At 47.4% G+C, this 19,502-nt stretch overlaps 1 protein-coding gene across 1 annotated transcript in view; it reads right to left on the reverse strand.

Annotated features, from left to right (window-relative positions):
• znf385c (zinc finger protein 385C) overlaps nucleotides 1-19,502 on the reverse strand; it is a 232,985-nt gene that overhangs the window by 134,159 nt on the left and 79,324 nt on the right. The window contains exon 2 of the mRNA XM_041217487.1: nucleotides 14,512-14,654. Within this exon, the coding sequence (XP_041073421.1) occupies nucleotides 14,512-14,654 (143 nt within the window). The remainder of the gene's footprint in view (nucleotides 1-14,511; nucleotides 14,655-19,502) is intronic.

Here is a 19,502-nt window from a genome sequence, read left to right on the forward strand (position 1 = left end):
ACAGCCCCACTCTGCACACTGAATCTCTCTCTTTACAGCCTCGCTCTGCTCACTGAAACTCTCTTTACAACCCCACTCTGCTCACTGAATCTCTCTCTTTACAGCCCCACTCTGCACACTGAATCTCTCCTTTCCAGCCCCACTCTGCACACTGAATCTCTCCCTTTACAGCCCCACTCTGCTCACTGAATCTCTCTCTTTACAGCCCCACTCTGCACACTGAATCTCTCCTTTCCAGCCTCGCTCTACTCACTGAATCTCTCTCTTTACAGCCCCGCTCAGCACACTGAATCTCTCCTTTCCAGCCCCACTCTGCACACTGAATCTCTCTCTTTACAGCCCCGCTCTGCTCACTGAATCTCTCTCTTTACAGCCCCGCTCAGCTCACTGAATCTCTCTGTTTACAGCCCCACTCTGCTCACTGAATCTCTCTCTTTACAGCCCCGCTCAGCACACTGAATCTCTCTCTTTACAGCCCAAACTCTGCACACTGAATCTCTCTCTTTACAGCCCCACTCTGCTCACTGAATCTCTCTCTTTACAGCCCCGCTCAGCACACTGAATCTCTCTCTTTACAGCCCAAACTCTGCACACTGAATCTCTCTCTTTACAGCCCCACTCTGCACACTGAATCTCTCTCTTTACAGCCCTGCTCAGCACACTGAATCTCTCCTTTCCAGCCCCACTCTGCACACTGAATCTCTCTCTTTACAGCCCCGCTCTGCTCACTGAATCTCTCTCTTTACAGCCCCGCTCTGCTCACTGAATCTCTCTCTTTACAGCCCCGCTCTGCACACTGAATCTCTCCTTTCCAGCCCCACTCTGCTCACTGAATCTCTCCCTTTACAGCCTCACTCTGCACACTGAATCTCTCTCATTACAGCCCCTCTCTGCACACTGAATCTCTCCTTTCCAGCCCCTCTCTGCACACTGAATCTCTCTCTTTACAGCCCCACTCTGTTCACTGAATCTCTCTCTTTACAGCCCCGCTCTGCACACTGAATCTCTCTCTTTCCAGCCCCGCTCTGCACACTGAATCTCTCCCTTTACAGCCCCACTCTGCACACTGAATCTCTTCCTTTACAGCCCCACTCTGCTCACTGAATCTCTCCCTTTACAGCCCCGCTCAACTCACTGAATCTCTCTCTTTACAGCCCCACTCTGCTCACTGAATCTCTCTCTTTACAGCCCCACTCTGCTCACTGAATCTCTCTCTTTACAGCCCCGCTCTGCTCACTGAATCTCTCTCTTTACAGCCCCACTCTGCACACTGAATCTCTCCCTTTACAGCCCCACTCTGCACACTGAATCTCTCTCATTACAGCCCCTCTCTGCACACTGAATCTCTCTCATTACAGCACCTCTCTGCACACTGAAGCTCTCCTTTCCAGCCCCACTCTGCACACTGAATCTCTCTCTTTACAGCCCCACTCTGCTCACTGAATCTCTCTCTTTACAGCCCCGCTCTGCTCACTGAATCTCTCTCTTTACAGCCCCGCTCTGCACACTGAATCTCTCCTTTCCAGCCCCACTCTGCTCACTGAATCTCTCTCTTTACAGCCTTGCTCTGCTCACTGAATCTCTCTCTTTACAGCCCCGCTCTGCTCACTGAATCTCTCTCTTTACAGCCCCACTCTGCACACTGAATCTCTCTCTTTACAGCCCCACTCTGCACACTGAATCTCTCTCTTTACAGCCCCACTCTGCACACTGAATCTCTCCCTTTACAGCCCCACTCTGCACACTGAATCTCTCTCATTACAGCCCCTCTCTGCACACTGAATCTCTCCTTTCCAGCCCCACTCTGCACACTGAATCTCTCTCTTTACAGCCCCACTCTGTTCACTGAATCTCTCTCTTTACAGCCCCGCTCTGCACACTGAATCTCTCCCTTTACAGCCCCACTCTGCACACTGAATCTCTTCCTTTACAGCCCCACTCTGCTCACTGAATCTCTCCCTTTACAGCCCCGCTCAACTCACTGAATCTCTCTCTTTACAGCCCCACTCTGCTCACTGAATCTCTCTCTTTACAGCCCCGCTCTGCACACTGAATCTCTCCCTTTACAGCCCCACTCTGCACACTGAATCTCTTCCTTTACAGCCCCACTCTGCTCACTGAATCTCTCCCTTTACAGCCCCGCTCAACTCACTGAATCTCTCTCTTTACAGCCCCACTCTGCTCACTGAATCTCTCTCTTTACAGCCCCACTCTGCTCACTGAATCTCTCTCTTTACAGCCCCGCTCTGCTCACTGAATCTCTCTCTTTACAGCCCCACTCTGCACACTGAATCTCTCCCTTTACAGACCCACTCTGCTCACTGAATCTCTCTCTTTACAGCCCCGCTCTGCTCACTGAATCTCTCTCTTTACAGCCCCGCTCTGCACACTGAATCTCTCCTTTCCAGCCCCACTCTGCTCACTGAATCTCTCCCTTTACAGCCCCACTCTGCACACTGAATCTCTCTCATTACAGCCCCTCTCTGCACACTGAATCTCTCCTTTCCAGCCCCTCTCTGCACACTGAATCTCTCTCTTTACAGCCCCACTCTGTTCACTGAATCTCTCTCTTTACAGCCCCGCTCTGCACACTGAATCTCTCTCTTTCCAGCCCCGCTCTGCACACTGAATCTCTCCCTTTACAGCCCCACTCTGCACACTGAATCTCTTCCTTTACAGCCCCACTCTGCTCACTGAATCTCTCCCTTTACAGCCCCGCTCAACTCACTGAATCTCTCTCTTTACAGCCCCACTCTGCTCACTGAATCTCTCTCTTTACAGCCCCACTCTGCTCACTGAATCTCTCTCTTTACAGCCCCGCTCTGCTCACTGAATCTCTCTCTTTACAGCCCCACTCTGCACACTGAATCTCTCCCTTTACAGCCCCACTCTGCACACTGAATCTCTCTCATTACAGCCCCTCTCTGCACACTGAATCTCTCTCATTACAGCACCTCTCTGCACACTGAAGCTCTCCTTTCCAGCCCCACTCTGCACACTGAATCTCTCTCTTTACAGCCCCACTCTGCACACTGAATCTCTCTCTTTACAGCCCCGCTCTGCACACTGAATCTCTCTCTTTACAGCCCCGCTCTGCACACTGAATCTCTCCTTTCCAGCCCCACTCTGCTCACTGAATCTCTCTCTTTACAGCCTTGCTCTGCTCACTGAATCTCTCTCTTTACAGCCCCGCTCTGCTCACTGAATCTCTCTCTTTACAGCCCCACTCTGCACACTGAATCTCTCTCTTTACAGCCCCACTCTGCACACTGAATCTCTCTCTTTACAGCCCCACTCTGCACACTGAATCTCTCCCTTTACAGCCCCACTCTGCACACTGAATCTCTCTCATTACAGCCCCTCTCTGCACACTGAATCTCTCCTTTCCAGCCCCACTCTGCACACTGAATCTCTCTCTTTACAGCCCCACTCTGTTCACTGAATCTCTCTCTTTACAGCCCCGCTCTGCACACTGAATCTCTCCCTTTACAGCCCCACTCTGCACACTGAATCTCTTCCTTTACAGCCCCACTCTGCTCACTGAATCTCTCCCTTTACAGCCCCGCTCAACTCACTGAATCTCTCTCTTTACAGCCCCACTCTGCTCACTGAATCTCTCTCTTTACAGCCCCACTCTGCTCACTGAATCTCTCTCTTTACAGCCCCGCTCTGCTCACTGAATCTCTCTCTTTACAGCCCCACTCTGCACACTGAATCTCTCCCTTTACAGACCCACTCTGCTCACTGAATCTCTCTCTTTACAGCCCCACTCTGCACACTGAATCTCTCCTTTCCAGCCCCACTCTGCACACTGAATCTCTCTCTTTACAGCCCCACTCTGCTCACTGAATCTCTCACTTTACAGCCCCACTCTGCACACTGAATCTCTCCTTTCCAGCCCCACTCTGCACATTGAATCACTCTCTTTACAGCCCCGCTCTGCTCACTGAATCTCTCTCTTTACAGCCCCACTCTGCACACTGAATCTCTCCTTTCCAGCCCCACTCTGCTCACTGAATCTCTCTCTTTACAGCCCCACTCTGCTCACTGAATCTCTCTCTTTACAGCCCCGCTCGGCACACTGAATCTCTCTCTTTACAGCCCCACTCTGCACACTGAATCTCTCTCTTTACAGCCCCACTCTGCTCACTGAATCTCTCCCTTTACAGCTCCGCTCAACTCACTGAATCTCTCTCTTTACAGCCCCACTCTGCTCACTGAATCTCTCTCTTTACAGCCCCACTCTGCTCACTGAATCTCTCTCTTTACAGCCCCGCTCTGCTCACTGAATCTCTCTCTTTACAGCCCCACTCTGCACACTGAATCTCTCCTTTCCAGCCCCACTCTGCTCACTGAATCTCTCTCTTTACAGCCCCTCTCTGCACACTGAATCTCTCCTTTCCAGCCCCACTCTGCACACTGAATCTCTCTCTTTACAGCCCCACTCTGCTCACTGAATCTCTCACTTTACAGCCCCGCTCTGCTCACTGAATCTCTCTCTTTACAGCCCCCTCTGCACACTGAATCTCTCCTTTCCAGCCCCACTCTGCACACTGAATCTCTCCCTTTACAGCCCCGCTCTGCTCACTGAATCTCTCTCTTTACAGCCCCACTCTGCTCACTGAATCTCTCTCATTACAGCCCCGCTCAGCACACTGAATCTCTCTCTTTACAGCCCCACGCTGCACACTGAATCTCTCTCTTTACAGCCCCACTCTGCACACTGAATCTCTTCTTTACAGCCCCACTCTGCACACTGAATCTCTCTATTTACAGCCCCACTCTGCTCACTGAATCTCTCTTTACAGCCCCGCTCTGCTCACTGAAACTCTCTCTTTACAGCCCCGCTCTGCTCACTGAAACTCTCTCTTTACAGCCCCACTCTGCACACTGAATCTCTCTCTTTACAGCCTCGCTCTGCTCACTGAAACTCTCTTTACAACCCCACTCTGCTCACTGAATCTCTCTCTTTACAGCCCCACTCTGCACACTGAATCTCTCCTTTCCAGCCCCACTCTGCACACTGAATCTCTCCCTTTACAGCCCCACTCTGCTCACTGAATCTCTCTCTTTACAGCCCCACTCTGCACACTGAATCTCTCCTTTCCAGCCTCGCTCTACTCACTGAATCTCTCTCTTTACAGCCCCGCTCAGCACACTGAATCTCTCCTTTCCAGCCCCACTCTGCACACTGAATCTCTCTCTTTACAGCCCCGCTCTGCTCACTGAATCTCTCTCTTTACAGCCCCGCTCAGCTCACTGAATCTCTCTGTTTACAGCCCCACTCTGCTCACTGAATCTCTCTCTTTACAGCCCCGCTCAGCACACTGAATCTCTCTCTTTACAGCCCAAACTCTGCACACTGAATCTCTCTCTTTACAGCCCCACTCTGCTCACTGAATCTCTCTCTTTACAGCCCCGCTCAGCACACTGAATCTCTCTCTTTACAGCCCAAACTCTGCACACTGAATCTCTCTCTTTACAGCCCCACTCTGCACACTGAATCTCTCTCTTTACAGCCCTGCTCAGCACACTGAATCTCTCCTTTCCAGCCCCACTCTGCACACTGAATCTCTCTCTTTACAGCCCCGCTCTGCTCACTGAATCTCTCTCTTTACAGCCCCGCTCTGCTCACTGAATCTCTCTCTTTACAGCCCCGCTCTGCACACTGAATCTCTCCTTTCCAGCCCCACTCTGCTCACTGAATCTCTCCCTTTACAGCCCCACTCTGCACACTGAATCTCTCTCATTACAGCCCCTCTCTGCACACTGAATCTCTCCTTTCCAGCCCCTCTCTGCACACTGAATCTCTCTCTTTACAGCCCCACTCTGTTCACTGAATCTCTCTCTTTACAGCCCCGCTCTGCACACTGAATCTCTCTCTTTCCAGCCCCGCTCTGCACACTGAATCTCTCCCTTTACAGCCCCACTCTGCACACTGAATCTCTTCCTTTACAGCCCCACTCTGCTCACTGAATCTCTCCCTTTACAGCCCCGCTCAACTCACTGAATCTCTCTCTTTACAGCCCCACTCTGCTCACTGAATCTCTCTCTTTACAGCCCCACTCTGCTCACTGAATCTCTCTCTTTACAGCCCCGCTCTGCTCACTGAATCTCTCTCTTTACAGCCCCACTCTGCACACTGAATCTCTCCCTTTACAGCCCCACTCTGCACACTGAATCTCTCTCATTACAGCCCCTCTCTGCACACTGAATCTCTCTCATTACAGCACCTCTCTGCACACTGAAGCTCTCCTTTCCAGCCCCACTCTGCACACTGAATCTCTCTCTTTACAGCCCCACTCTGCTCACTGAATCTCTCTCTTTACAGCCCCGCTCTGCTCACTGAATCTCTCTCTTTACAGCCCCGCTCTGCACACTGAATCTCTCCTTTCCAGCCCCACTCTGCTCACTGAATCTCTCTCTTTACAGCCTTGCTCTGCTCACTGAATCTCTCTCTTTACAGCCCCGCTCTGCTCACTGAATCTCTCTCTTTACAGCCCCACTCTGCACACTGAATCTCTCTCTTTACAGCCCCACTCTGCACACTGAATCTCTCTCTTTACAGCCCCACTCTGCACACTGAATCTCTCCCTTTACAGCCCCACTCTGCACACTGAATCTCTCTCATTACAGCCCCTCTCTGCACACTGAATCTCTCCTTTCCAGCCCCACTCTGCACACTGAATCTCTCTCTTTACAGCCCCACTCTGTTCACTGAATCTCTCTCTTTACAGCCCCGCTCTGCACACTGAATCTCTCCCTTTACAGCCCCACTCTGCACACTGAATCTCTTCCTTTACAGCCCCACTCTGCTCACTGAATCTCTCCCTTTACAGCCCCGCTCAACTCACTGAATCTCTCTCTTTACAGCCCCACTCTGCTCACTGAATCTCTCTCTTTACAGCCCCACTCTGCTCACTGAATCTCTCTCTTTACAGCCCCGCTCTGCTCACTGAATATCTCTCTTTACAGCCCCACTCTGCACACTGAATCTCTCCCTTTACAGACCCACTCTGCTCACTGAATCTCTCTCTTTACAGCCCCACTCTGCACACTGAATCTCTCCTTTCCAGCCCCACTCTGCACACTGAATCTCTCTCTTTACAGCCCCACTCTGCTCACTGAATCTCTCACTTTACAGCCCCACTCTGCACACTGAATCTCTCCTTTCCAGCCCCACTCTGCACATTGAATCACTCTCTTTACAGCCCCGCTCTGCTCACTGAATCTCTCTCTTTACAGCCCCACTCTGCACACTGAATCTCTCCTTTCCAGCCCCACTCTGCTCACTGAATCTCTCTCTTTACAGCCCCACTCTGCTCACTGAATCTCTCTCTTTACAGCCCCGCTCGGCACACTGAATCTCTCTCTTTACAGCCCCACTCTGCACACTGAATCTCTCTCTTTACAGCCCCACTCTGCTCACTGAATCTCTCCCTTTACAGCTCCGCTCAACTCACTGAATCTCTCTCTTTACAGCCCCACTCTGCTCACTGAATCTCTCTCTTTACAGCCCCACTCTGCTCACTGAATCTCTCTCTTTACAGCCCCGCTCTGCTCACTGAATCTCTCTCTTTACAGCCCCACTCTGCACACTGAATCTCTCCTTTCCAGCCCCACTCTGCTCACTGAATCTCTCTCTTTACAGCCCCTCTCTGCACACTGAATCTCTCCTTTCCAGCCCCACTCTGCACACTGAATCTCTCTCTTTACAGCCCCACTCTGCTCACTGAATCTCTCACTTTACAGCCCCGCTCTGCTCACTGAATCTCTCTCTTTACAGCCCCCTCTGCACACTGAATCTCTCCTTTCCAGCCCCACTCTGCACACTGAATCTCTCCCTTTACAGCCCCCCTCTGCTCACTGAATCTCTCTCTTTACAGCCCCACTCTGCTCACTGAATCTCTCTCATTACAGCCCCGCTCAGCACACTGAATCTCTCTCTTTACAGCCCCACGCTGCACACTGAATCTCTCTCTTTACAGCCCCACTCTGCACACTGAATCTCTTCTTTACAGCCCCACTCTGCACACTGAATCTCTCTATTTACAGCCCCACTCTGCTCACTGAATCTCTCTTTACAGCCCCGCTCTGCTCACTGAAACTCTCTCTTTACAGCCCCGCTCTGCTCACTGAAACTCTCTCTTTACAGCCCCACTCTGCACACTGAATCTCTCTCTTTACAGCCTCGCTCTGCTCACTGAAACTCTCTTTACAACCCCACTCTGCTCACTGAATCTCTCTCTTTACAGCCCCACTCTGCACACTGAATCTCTCCTTTCCAGCCCCACTCTGCACACTGAATCTCTCCCTTTACAGCCCCACTCTGCTCACTGAATCTCTCTCTTTACAGCCCCTCTCTGCACTCTGAATCTCTCCTTTCCAGCCTCGCTCTACTCACTGAATCTCTCTCTTTACAGCCCCGCTCAGCACACTGAATCTCTCCTTTCCAGCCCCACTCTGCACACTGAATCTCTCTCTTTACAGCCCCGCTCTGCTCACTGAATCTCTCTCTTTACAGCCCCGCTCAGCTCACTGAATCTCTCTGTTTACAGCCCCACTCTGCTCACTGAATCTCTCTCTTTACAGCCCCGCTCAGCACACTGAATCTCTCTCTTTACAGCCCAAACTCTGCACACTGAATCTCTCTCTTTACAGCCCCACTCTGCTCACTGAATCTCTCTCTTTACAGCCCCGCTCAGCACACTGAATCTCTCTCTTTACAGCCCAAACTCTGCACACTGAATCTCTCTCTTTACAGCCCCACTCTGCACACTGAATCTCTCTCTTTACAGCCCTGCTCAGCACACTAAATCTCTTCTTTACAGCCCCACTCTGCACACTGAATCTCTCTGTTTACAGCCCCAATCTGCACACTGAATCTCTCTTTACAGTCCCGCTCTGATCACTGAAACTCTCTCTTTACAGCCTCGCTCTGCTCACTGAAACTCTCTCTTTACAGCCCCGCTCTGCACACTGAATCTCTCTCTTTCCAGCCCCGCTCTGCACACTGAATCTCTCTCTTTACAGCCCCGCTCTGCTCACTGAATCTCTCTTTACAGCCCCGCTCTGCTCACTGAAACTCTCGCTTTACAGCCCCGCTCTGCTCACTGAAACTCTCTCTTTACAGCCCCATTCTGCACACTGAATCTCTCTCTTTACAGCCCCACTCTGCACACTGAATCTCTCTCTTTACAGCCCCAATCTGCACACTGAATCTCTCTTTACAGCCTCGCTCTGCTCACTGAAACTCTCTCTTTACAGCCCCGCTCTGCACACTGAATCTCTCTCTTTCCAGCCCCGCTCTGCACACTGAATCTCTCTCTTTACAGCCCCGCTCTGCTCACTGAATCTCTCTTTACAGCCCCGCTCTGCTCACTGAAACTCTCGCTTTACAGCCCCGCTCTGCTCACTGAAACTCTCTCTTTACAGCCCCATTCTGCACACTGAATCTCTCTCTTTACAGCCCCACTCTGCACACTGAATCTCTCTCTTTACAGCCCCACTCTGCTTACTGGAGTCTCTCTTGCAGCTTCGATATTTAACTTTCTTCACAGGTTTCACCCTGGCCAACCCATCTTCTCAGGTTTCAGGAAACCCGGCAGCTCAAGGGAAATGAGGACAGCTTCAGACTAAAGGTAAATGCCTTCATAGCATTGTTTTTGGGTCAGTGAGAGCAGGATTGTTCTCCTGCCCACTCGAAGCTTATGTGCTTCCCTGGGATCAGACACACCCCCCACCCCCAACTACAACCCCTGATCAGGTATTTGATCCCCTCCCTCCCCAGGATTGGACTCACAGACGCCCCACCTTCTACCCCAGCAGTCCCAGCTGCAGACTCCATACCTGGGGTTATGGCCTGCACCTGACTGGGAGCCAACCCTGTCAATCAGAGAGACTTCTGGGCGGAGATCCTGTCAAAAAATAAATATGCACACCGTGGAATCAGAATTTTACAGCATGCGGAGAAACCCAAACATCCAAGTTTCCCGTCTGAAAATCTGCCCCTGTCAATAATGGGGCCCACCATTTTCAATGCCCCTGGGACTAAGTTGTGGCACTGGGACATCAAATGATGTTACACATAGCGACTATGCTGTCATAAGATACCCAAGTGCAGTATGTCCTTTATCTTACTTGTGGTACTCTCAATTAAAAATACAGTCTTAATATTTGATAGCTATGGTACACAATTATTATTAGCCAAACTACAACTGTCAGGAAGACAGTTAGCACGGCAATGAACAAGAGCTACAAATGGATTTCAGAACAAGGTCACAGACAAAATGAGAATTGTTAGTAACGAAAAAGTTAATAGCAGATGTGTTTCTGAATCTAGCTTCTGGTTAAATGTTCATCCAGTGTCTTGCACAGTCGTGCATCAATGTCATACAGAACAACCTTCAGCTCATTTACATTGCGTTTCAGCAAGTGTCTATGTCTACCAAGGATTCACATAAATGTCAACAGCATCCAATTTGCTGGAGGGAACAACCAAATCTCCATTAAGACCCCTGGTATTGGATTCCTTCCAATTCAGGAATGAAGACTCACAGTCCTCCATATCGCCAGGCATGAGGATACATCTCCACATCTGGATCACCATGATTCACAGGCTCAGTGGGAAAAATGGATATAACTTCCTCCCAGAAGGAAAAAATCAGTAAAACTTAGGAAATGACTGATACTGGTCTGAACTGGTCTTGTATAACTCAAAATGCAACCACAGTTTGGACCAGTACCAGTCATTCCCAAGTTTTACCTGATTTTCCTTCTGGGATATCAGTTGAGGCATTTATTAATCTAATTACTAGAAAATGAGATGGCTTGAAGCATACATGTCAACCAGGCTACTAGGAAGATGGCTATATATCCACCCTATTCCCATAAACTGTGTCGGCATCTATCACTAAGATTCTGGCCACATGTCCACAAAATCTCCTGGCAAATGCACTGGGCACTCAGGAAGATGATCATTTATCAATTGGGAATATATGTAAATTGCTGGCTGCACTTTAGAGAATCAATGGCACAATTATTCACTCATTAAAATCTTACTCCAATTAGTGAAACTGCAAATCCTGGAGTAAAGCAGGTTACCGTGGCAATTAAAACATTTATTGATTTACAACCCGAGAGAAAGAAAGTGATTTTTATTTTTTAGTTACTTTTATACCCATCAAGGTAGGGGCAGTAGTTTTCAAACTATTCAGTGTGTGTCTTCTAGGAAGCTAACTGCACATCCGTCAGATTAACCAAGAAGGACTGAGTGCACCCAACACAAGACAGTCAAAGAAAAGCAAATTTTCCCCCAATACATTACAGAATACAAGTTATTGGTGCAATAAAGCCAATGGTAAAAAATAAAATCCCTGCGAGTTGTCTAGATTGTGCCATGGAAAGCAGATTACAGCCACAAATTACTTACGTGCATACCAAACCTTTTAAGGAAGATCTATGATTTTTATTTAAAAGAAATACAAGCAAAGACACTGAGCAAACGATAGCTGATAACGTAAAGTGACCACTTTCTGGAAAATTCCTATGTGGATTATGCTGACAGGCCAGTCCTGAGAGAATGTGGAATGTTGCACCTGAAAAGGTGTCATGGCCTTCTTCAACAGAGACACTTGAAAGGGAGATACGAAAGATGCAAAAGACTGAACTTTAATCTCCTATGGTTGCGGAGATAAAAGATTGATTTAAACATTTCAGCAGTCACCCAAAAATCCACCTCCTGTTGATTTATATCTCAGAATGTGTAAAATGGTCTGAGATGGAAAAAAATGGACTCTGGGCGCAGACATGCCTGTTTCCACCTCCCCACCGGCTCTCCCCACCACCCCTGGGAATACACAGGGAAAAATGGGTTAAAAAGCTAGCTGCAAAACAGTGCAGTGTGTGCTGGTGCGCTGGCGTGCTGTGTGAGTGACACAAAAACAAGAGAAAACACCAACCAGTCACCCCTGCAGTTTGCAGGCAAAGTCTCTCTCTCTCTGTTGCTGGAGGGAAGTCTCAGCAGAAGCCACAATCAAAAAGGAAATAGGACACCCTCTTTAGCTACACTGCAGAGCCATGTGTCTCCGGCTAACTGCGAACCTGCCAAGATCAGCTCTACAGAATCACCCAACTTAACGGCTGCAACGTACTGTCATCTACACCTTACGGACAAGCGACGGATTGATTTGTGTACATTTTTAAAACTTTTATTTAGACTCTTAACTTCTCATTTCTGATCTGTGTGTTATGTGTGTTGCATTTTTATTATTTTCTTGAGTTTCAGTAACTAATAAACCTACATTTTAGCTCCTTAATAAAAGTGAATACATTTGGACTAGGAAGAGGTATGCACGGGGAAAGGTTTTTAAAAAATAACCTTGTTGTACCTAACCGAGGAGGTTGAATAAAGAAGGGGAGCCAGCTCATTCCTCCTCACTCAGATCATAACAAAATTGGAGATCTTGTCCGGCGATTGGTTGTGACAATTGGTAAAGACACTAGCTAATGAGGAGTTGAGTTGTACAGAGCAGGAACATGCCAAGTTTCATTCCAAATCTTGCTGAGTTAGGTGATCTCATCACTCCAAAGGTAATAATGTTATAATTGGCCTCAGCACCCTCGGCTAAGGAAGGAGCAGAATTAGGGATAGTATTTTGCTCCAGTATGTTATACAGTGACTATTTAACAAGCGTATGACATTGTCAGCTGTGGCTCAGTGGGTAGCACTCTCACCTCTGAGTCACATGGTTCTAGGTTCAAGACCCATTTCAGTGGGTTCAGAAACCTGCACAATGACATGGCCATTCATTTGTGCTTTTCTCTGGGGCAGTAATTGATGGGCCAAAGGCAAACTCACTAAGCGTGTCAGGAGAGCGCTTCAAGTTACACGACCAATCAGAGGCCTTCTAATGTGAAAGCAGCAGCAGAATGTAATGGTAAGGAAGACGATGCTTCGAAATGGAGGTACCCTCTCTCTAACTTATTTAAAGTTTAAATAAAAACTGGCTTTTTGCAGTTGGGTCAGCACTATGAAGAAGGAGCCCCTCCACAGGGTGGCCTGCAGTTGCTGCTGAATCAAGGCTGGCAGGGAGGGCCCGCAGCCTGCCTGGAGTGCTGGCCCACTCAGCCTGCCACCAGAAGACTGTCTTCAGGCACATAACTTGGTCCCGACTGCCCCCAGGAACCTGCAGGTAGCCTGGAAAAACGCAGCCGGCCTTTAACTGGTGTTACGTGGCCCTTAATTAACCGAGGAGTGCCAACTGTGATTAAATGTATTCCTGGAGGATTCATCATATGACTTGCCCCCATGCTCCAGCCGTTAGTCGACCAATCAATTCTTGTGACGTAAGGCCTTCCTTCACCAACTGGAGAGCAAAAAGACTCATCACCCAACTGGATGATGCTTGACTGTCAGCCAAACGGCCTTTTTTTCCATTTTCAAAATTGTTATACCCGGTAAAGAAAATGACAAAATAAAACTTGTTTAATATCCCCATGGTTTTTCCCCAGGGTTGCATACAGCAGCGTCCTGGAGATTTGTCTTCAATTCCTGGAGGCTTTGTGCTACTCCTGGAGGGTTGGCAACCCCAAATGAGCCTGATTGGCTACCCACCATGTGTGGCAGGTAGGTTGGCTGCCCCATGACGCCATCTTGAAAATAGCTCGGGGGGCGGGTGGAGCTGGCGAGTTGGCACATCGACCAGGGGTGCTATTTTCAGCACCCACCCGCTTCCATTCCTGGCCCCAGCAGGGACTAAAAGTCTAGACCCAAGTACTTCCAGAACAGCTATAGTACAGGCCGGTTGTAGACTGCTGCTACTCACCTGCAACGACTTTTATTAATCTCAATTTTGGGACAGCTTTCCAACATCATCAATGCAAAGTTACCCATTTCAGACACCAACCCATCCTTACGGCATCTCCAAGTGAAGCTGCCAATTCAGAGCAAAGCTGTGGCCAATGTTGCCCCATCAATCACCCTAAAGGGACTGGGGTGATATTAAAAAAGATGAAAAAGAGAAAAGATAAATCCAAAATTGTACTTTGTAGGCCCCTTGCAGCCGACGAAGGGAACAGACGTTCATTCCACCAGGGTCGAATCAAAATCACGTCCCAGAGCTGAGATTAATTTTCCAACCTCAGCTGTCTTGGGTAGAGTTTTTATTGCTCATATTTTAGTGCTTTATGTTGAAGCAAATTGATCCTCTGGAAACATTTCAAGCAAGACACCAGCCACCAAATTCAGCTAACATCAGCTGGGGTCTGTGAAATCACGTTGAAGGTCGAACTGATGAAAACAACAGTTTGCGACTGACGGGGAACCTTGCTTCAGAGTTCCCAGCGTCACCCCCTCAAATCTGTGGGTCAATGGTGCCGTCACCCCTATATTTATTCATAGACCACTGTGCAATTCAGACACCGGTTTAATAAGAAAATAAGTACTATTTTTCTCTCTCTGCAATTTATATTCCTTAAAGGTGAAACAGTACAGGCTAGAAGAGGACTTACTGTGTTGAAGTTGGGAAATAATCCAACGGGGGAGGGGGTGTTTAGTCGAAAGGGTAGTAAGTGTTTCATATCGAGAGCTGGCTGCATGGCTCTTCCTTGCAGCTGCAGGGATGCTAAAACACTACTGTTTTGGCCTGTGGAACCTGAAGAAAGACAGAAGGAAGGGAGAGTGATTAATTATAATTGCCATGCTAACTGTGCAAAGCTTATAAAACTCATATACAGCAAATGACACTCTTCCAGAAGCAGATTTAAAATGTTTGCTCAGCATTTAGCATGTTGACATAAAGGCTTGCTGCCGACGTCAATGGTAGCTGAGCCTTCCCTTTTCTAAGTATGCCATGAGTTATTTGAAGAACCACGTCTCAGACAAGGGAAATTCCCTGACGGAATATGCCACTCCCGTCCTTCAAGTGAAAGTAATCATCCATTTATGAGCGTGAAAAACCTGGTGCTGCAGCCCAGATCTTTGAAGTCAGAACTCCTCTGCCTTCATCCAAAACTAAACCCACCCCAATAGACATGGGTCATGATGAACCTGCAGAGAGAAGGCCTGATTTTAACCTGGAGCAGGAATTGTGAGTGTGGTGGAGGTGGTGGAGTGTGAGGCGAGTGCAAAACTCCCCTAACTTCAGCAGTAGGAATTTTGGGGGGGGGTGGATATTAGTTTTGGAGTCTGATCTGCAATCGCTTGAATAACTCTTTATTTGGGCTCACACATGAAAATTGGTTTTGGGAGCAAGAGACTGGAGGAAATACACTGCCTATATTGAGAAAGAAGCTCTGTTTACATCCAATGTTATCACATATCTCAGAAGCAACAACAGCTGGCATATATATAGCACCTATAACATGGAGGCATAGACTCGCTGACCTACAGTGGCTCCCCATTAAGCAATGCCTTGATTTAAAATTACATCTTTGTTTTCAAATCCCTCCATGGCTTAGACCCTCCTTATCTCTCCTTGCATTTGAGGCCCAATGACGTCAATAAACGGCAGTGGGAACAGGAGCGGGTTGTCAGCAGGTAAACTTTCCAACAGATTTTACAACCTGGTTTCCACTGGGCTGATCAGGTTATGATCAACAACAGCAACTTCATTCATATGGCGCTTTCAAAGTAGTAAAATGTTCTAAGGTGCTCACAGGAATGTAAAATTTGACACTGAGCCACCTAAGGAGATATTAGGATAGGTGACCGAAAACCTAATCAAAGAAATAGTTTTTAAAGCACATCTTAAGGGAAGAGAGCAATGTAGAGAGTGGAAAGGAGGGAATTCCAGAGCTGACAGCCTTAGCAAATACTATGGCGGCCAGTTGGTGGTAGGGTTAAAATTGGGGATTCTAGAGAGACCAAAGCTGGTGGAGTGCAGATATCTCAGAGACTTGTAGGCTGGAGGGGACCGGAGAGATGAGGGTCTAAGCCATGGAGGGATTTGAAAACAAGGATGTGATTTTAAAATCAAGGTATTGCTTAATGGGGAGCCACTGTAGGTCAGTGAGTCTATCCCTCCATGTTACAGGTGCTATCGATATACAAGCTGTTGTTGCTTCTGAGATATGTGATAACATTGGATGTAAACAGAACTTCTTTCTCGATATAGACAGTGTATTTCCTCCGGTCGCTTGCTCCCAAAACCAATTTTCATGTGTGAACCCAAATAAAGAGTTACTTAACTGTGGATGGCCCTCAATCTAAGTTCAAACAAGTCCCCAGTGAACATTCACATAAGATAACAATCAGGATTGCTGATCCTGGCTGTTTGCCTTCCCACTGCTCCACTTAACTAAAGCCCAGTGACACTAAGGCCAGTTATAGCATAATTTCTGCCTGGTTGGATCAGATCCATTTATTCAGCTCCATCCAGGTTTTAGAATCAAGATCTTCCCTTGGCCTAATACTGAGTAACAATTTTACCAAAACAGGCACTGCCAATGACTTTATCTGCAACTTCAATCAGCGACACCAGGACATGTGTTCACACAAGTTCACAATTGGCAGTAGGTACTGTTACACTTCAGTAGCTATATAATGCATCCAATACATTTCCCCATTAGTTGGTGCCATTAAATCAAATGCAAGGCTTATTGTTTAGCCTGATTCCGATATGAAATAATTTAAACAAGAATGTAAACAGTTACTGCTTTTAAAAAACCCATACTGATCAGAAAGAAACCACTGCAGAAACTTAAGTGGGAAGCGCTTTGCTTGCAGTTTGGACAGGTCAGCTGGTATTTGCAGGTCCACACTGAGAACACATAATGGGAAATTCCACACTGTCAGCCCATAAAATTTTGGTCATTAATTTAATGCTCTGAAAGCCGCAGGCTGGGGGGGGGGTGTACAATTCCCCCATATTTGCTCACCAGAAAACTCCAGGAGTTCTGAAACTAAATGCTCCAGCCACTGTATCACGGTTTACGGAACGTCTGAAATACCCAAGCGTACAACAGAACAAAGAGCCCGACTTCATATCACGCAAATGACGATTCCTGTTCTTTCCACCAACAGCCATCAACAAAATATTCAGATCTTTCACAAAAATTGGAATTTTTTATCGCTTTATGATTTGAGGATGAGGTAATTACAAGTGAGTGCCTTATTCCTCTTAAACTGACAGGAAAGGGCTTTCCAGTGCTTAATGTATGTGATCCAGATGGTTTAGTGTCCCACATGTTTTTAAATTTCTACCCTCTCAATTTAGTCTTGTCTACTGAATGAAGAAATTAATACAGTACTCAGTGATTTGGCAGATCAACTGGAGCCCCTGTGCACAAAAGGCACTTGTGCAAATAGCTGTGTGTAACTGCCAAAAACCCAATGGGAATGGGCTTTATTCATAACCCATGACCTCCACCAAACATTACTGGCACCAGAGGAGAATTTGATTAACAGTACTTACCTGCGCACAGCTGCATCTATGTGCTACATATTCCTTGTTTATTGTTGGTTTGAAGAAACTGAAATTGTCTATAAAATGAAGTAGTTCAACCTTTAGTGTTACAGAAATGAGTATGACCTCTTTGTACAAAGAGGCTTTTTCTCAGTCTAACCAGCATTAAAGGGAAACTATTGCAGAGGGAAGGAAACAGTACGGAGGAGCTGGGCACAGCTTTCAATGCAATGACAGGGTTGATGATGCTTTAGCAATCTTCATTATTACATCATGCTGATAAAGACAATAAGCAATGCTAGTATTGTTTACACAGTGGGCAGCCCCTCTCAAGTTCAATCTGTCATAGACTGAACAGATAGAAATTAAAACTAGAGTGTGTCAGTTTGGTTCAGTGACAACACTCTTCTTTCCTAAGTCAAGAGGCCTTGTGTTAATATTGTGGATTGGCCTTAAACCCATTATCTGACGCTGGCACTTCCAGGACAACATTCAGGCTTGGGCTGAAAAGTGGCAAGTAACATTCACTCCACACAAGTGCCAAGCACTGACCATCTCCAACTAGAGAGTATCTTCTAACCACCTCCCCTTGACATTCAATGACATGGCCATTGCTGAACCCCACACTAGCAGCATCCCAGGAGTTACATTGACCAGAAACTGGACTGGACTAGCCTTTTAAACACTGTGGCTACAAGAACAGATCAGAGGCTGGGAATTCTGCACAAAATAACACACCTCCTAACTCCACAAAGCCTGTCTGCCATCTACAAGGCAAAAGTCAGGAGTGGAATACTCTCCACTTGCCTGGATGAATGCAGCTCCAACCACATCCAAGAAGCTTGACACCATCCAGGACAAAACAGCCCATTTGATTTGGCACCTCATCCACCATTTTATACATTCACTCCCTCCCACCGCCTACACACACATGAATAAATGTGAATGAGTACATTAAAAAAATGCAGTGCTGATACAGCATCACATTGATGGAGATGATATCTTTTGGATTAGATCTTCTCTGTTTATTTAGGTGGATGTAGAAGCTTCAAAGGCCATGAGTTCTCCAATTATCCTGACAAACATTCATCCCTCTACCGTACCACTAAACTGATTATTTATCTCATTGCTTTCTGTGGAACCCTGCTATACGGTACTATATTCCTGTGACCTTTCTAACTTCAAATATTTTCAACTCCTCCATTGGTTTGCTACAGAGTACCTAGTGTGTGTGGCATCTAGAAAAGGAATAAAAAGCAGAGACAAGTCTAAAAACGAACACAAAAACTATTTAGCATCTGTGCCTCAATTTTTTTTTAGACCGTTTTTCTGCCCCATTTCAGTCAGTTCTGATTTATTCCCAGAGCAGCAGATGCTGCTTCATCGGTGCAGAATGTTTTGTACTTCCCCAGCACCTGCAGCTGCTGAAGCATGAACTCTCCATGGCAGCTGCTGGCCTGAATCAATAGGATTTTACTGAAATCACCTCCTTTAACCACTTGACAGCTACGATCATCCTGCATGTTAAAAATGCAAGCACTAAGGCTAACAGGGGCCATTTTTCACTTCATTGGCTGCCAAAACCATCAGCCTTGTTGCACCGCAGCAATGGGTTGATGTCAGTGTGACCAGGATAGAACATAAACAAAGAGTCTTGTAAGTCATGAAGTACTTGGTTCATTTGTTTATGTTTATTGTCACAAGCGCTGGTTGGATATATCAACCATTTCCTATATATTGGCCCAACACTTCAGATCTCCAGAGGGTTGTACCCAGGAGGTATCCCAGCTGATGTGCTGGAGGGCCTCCTCCCAGAAGTCTTATGCAAGGACTGCACAGGAATTACCTGGGAAGTTCAACCTTCTGATGGGCAATTACCCTAAACTGGGAACCATCTGAAACTGTACTCCGATTTCAGTCAGAGACTTTGGAAGGTTCCGACTCTCTTAGCAGAATTGTTACCCAGAAAATGTTTGAAGAATTAAGACCACTTTGAACCCCTGGATAACTTTAGTACTTACCCCCTCCACCACTCCCCAGGTCCCCCACTGCGCTGCCAGACTGTTCGACTACCCCGTTGCCCCCCGACTACCCTCC

The sequence above is a fragment of the Carcharodon carcharias genome, chromosome 23, assembly GCF_017639515.1.
Source record: "Carcharodon carcharias isolate sCarCar2 chromosome 23, sCarCar2.pri, whole genome shotgun sequence".
Lineage (NCBI taxonomy): Eukaryota > Metazoa > Chordata > Chondrichthyes > Lamniformes > Lamnidae > Carcharodon > Carcharodon carcharias.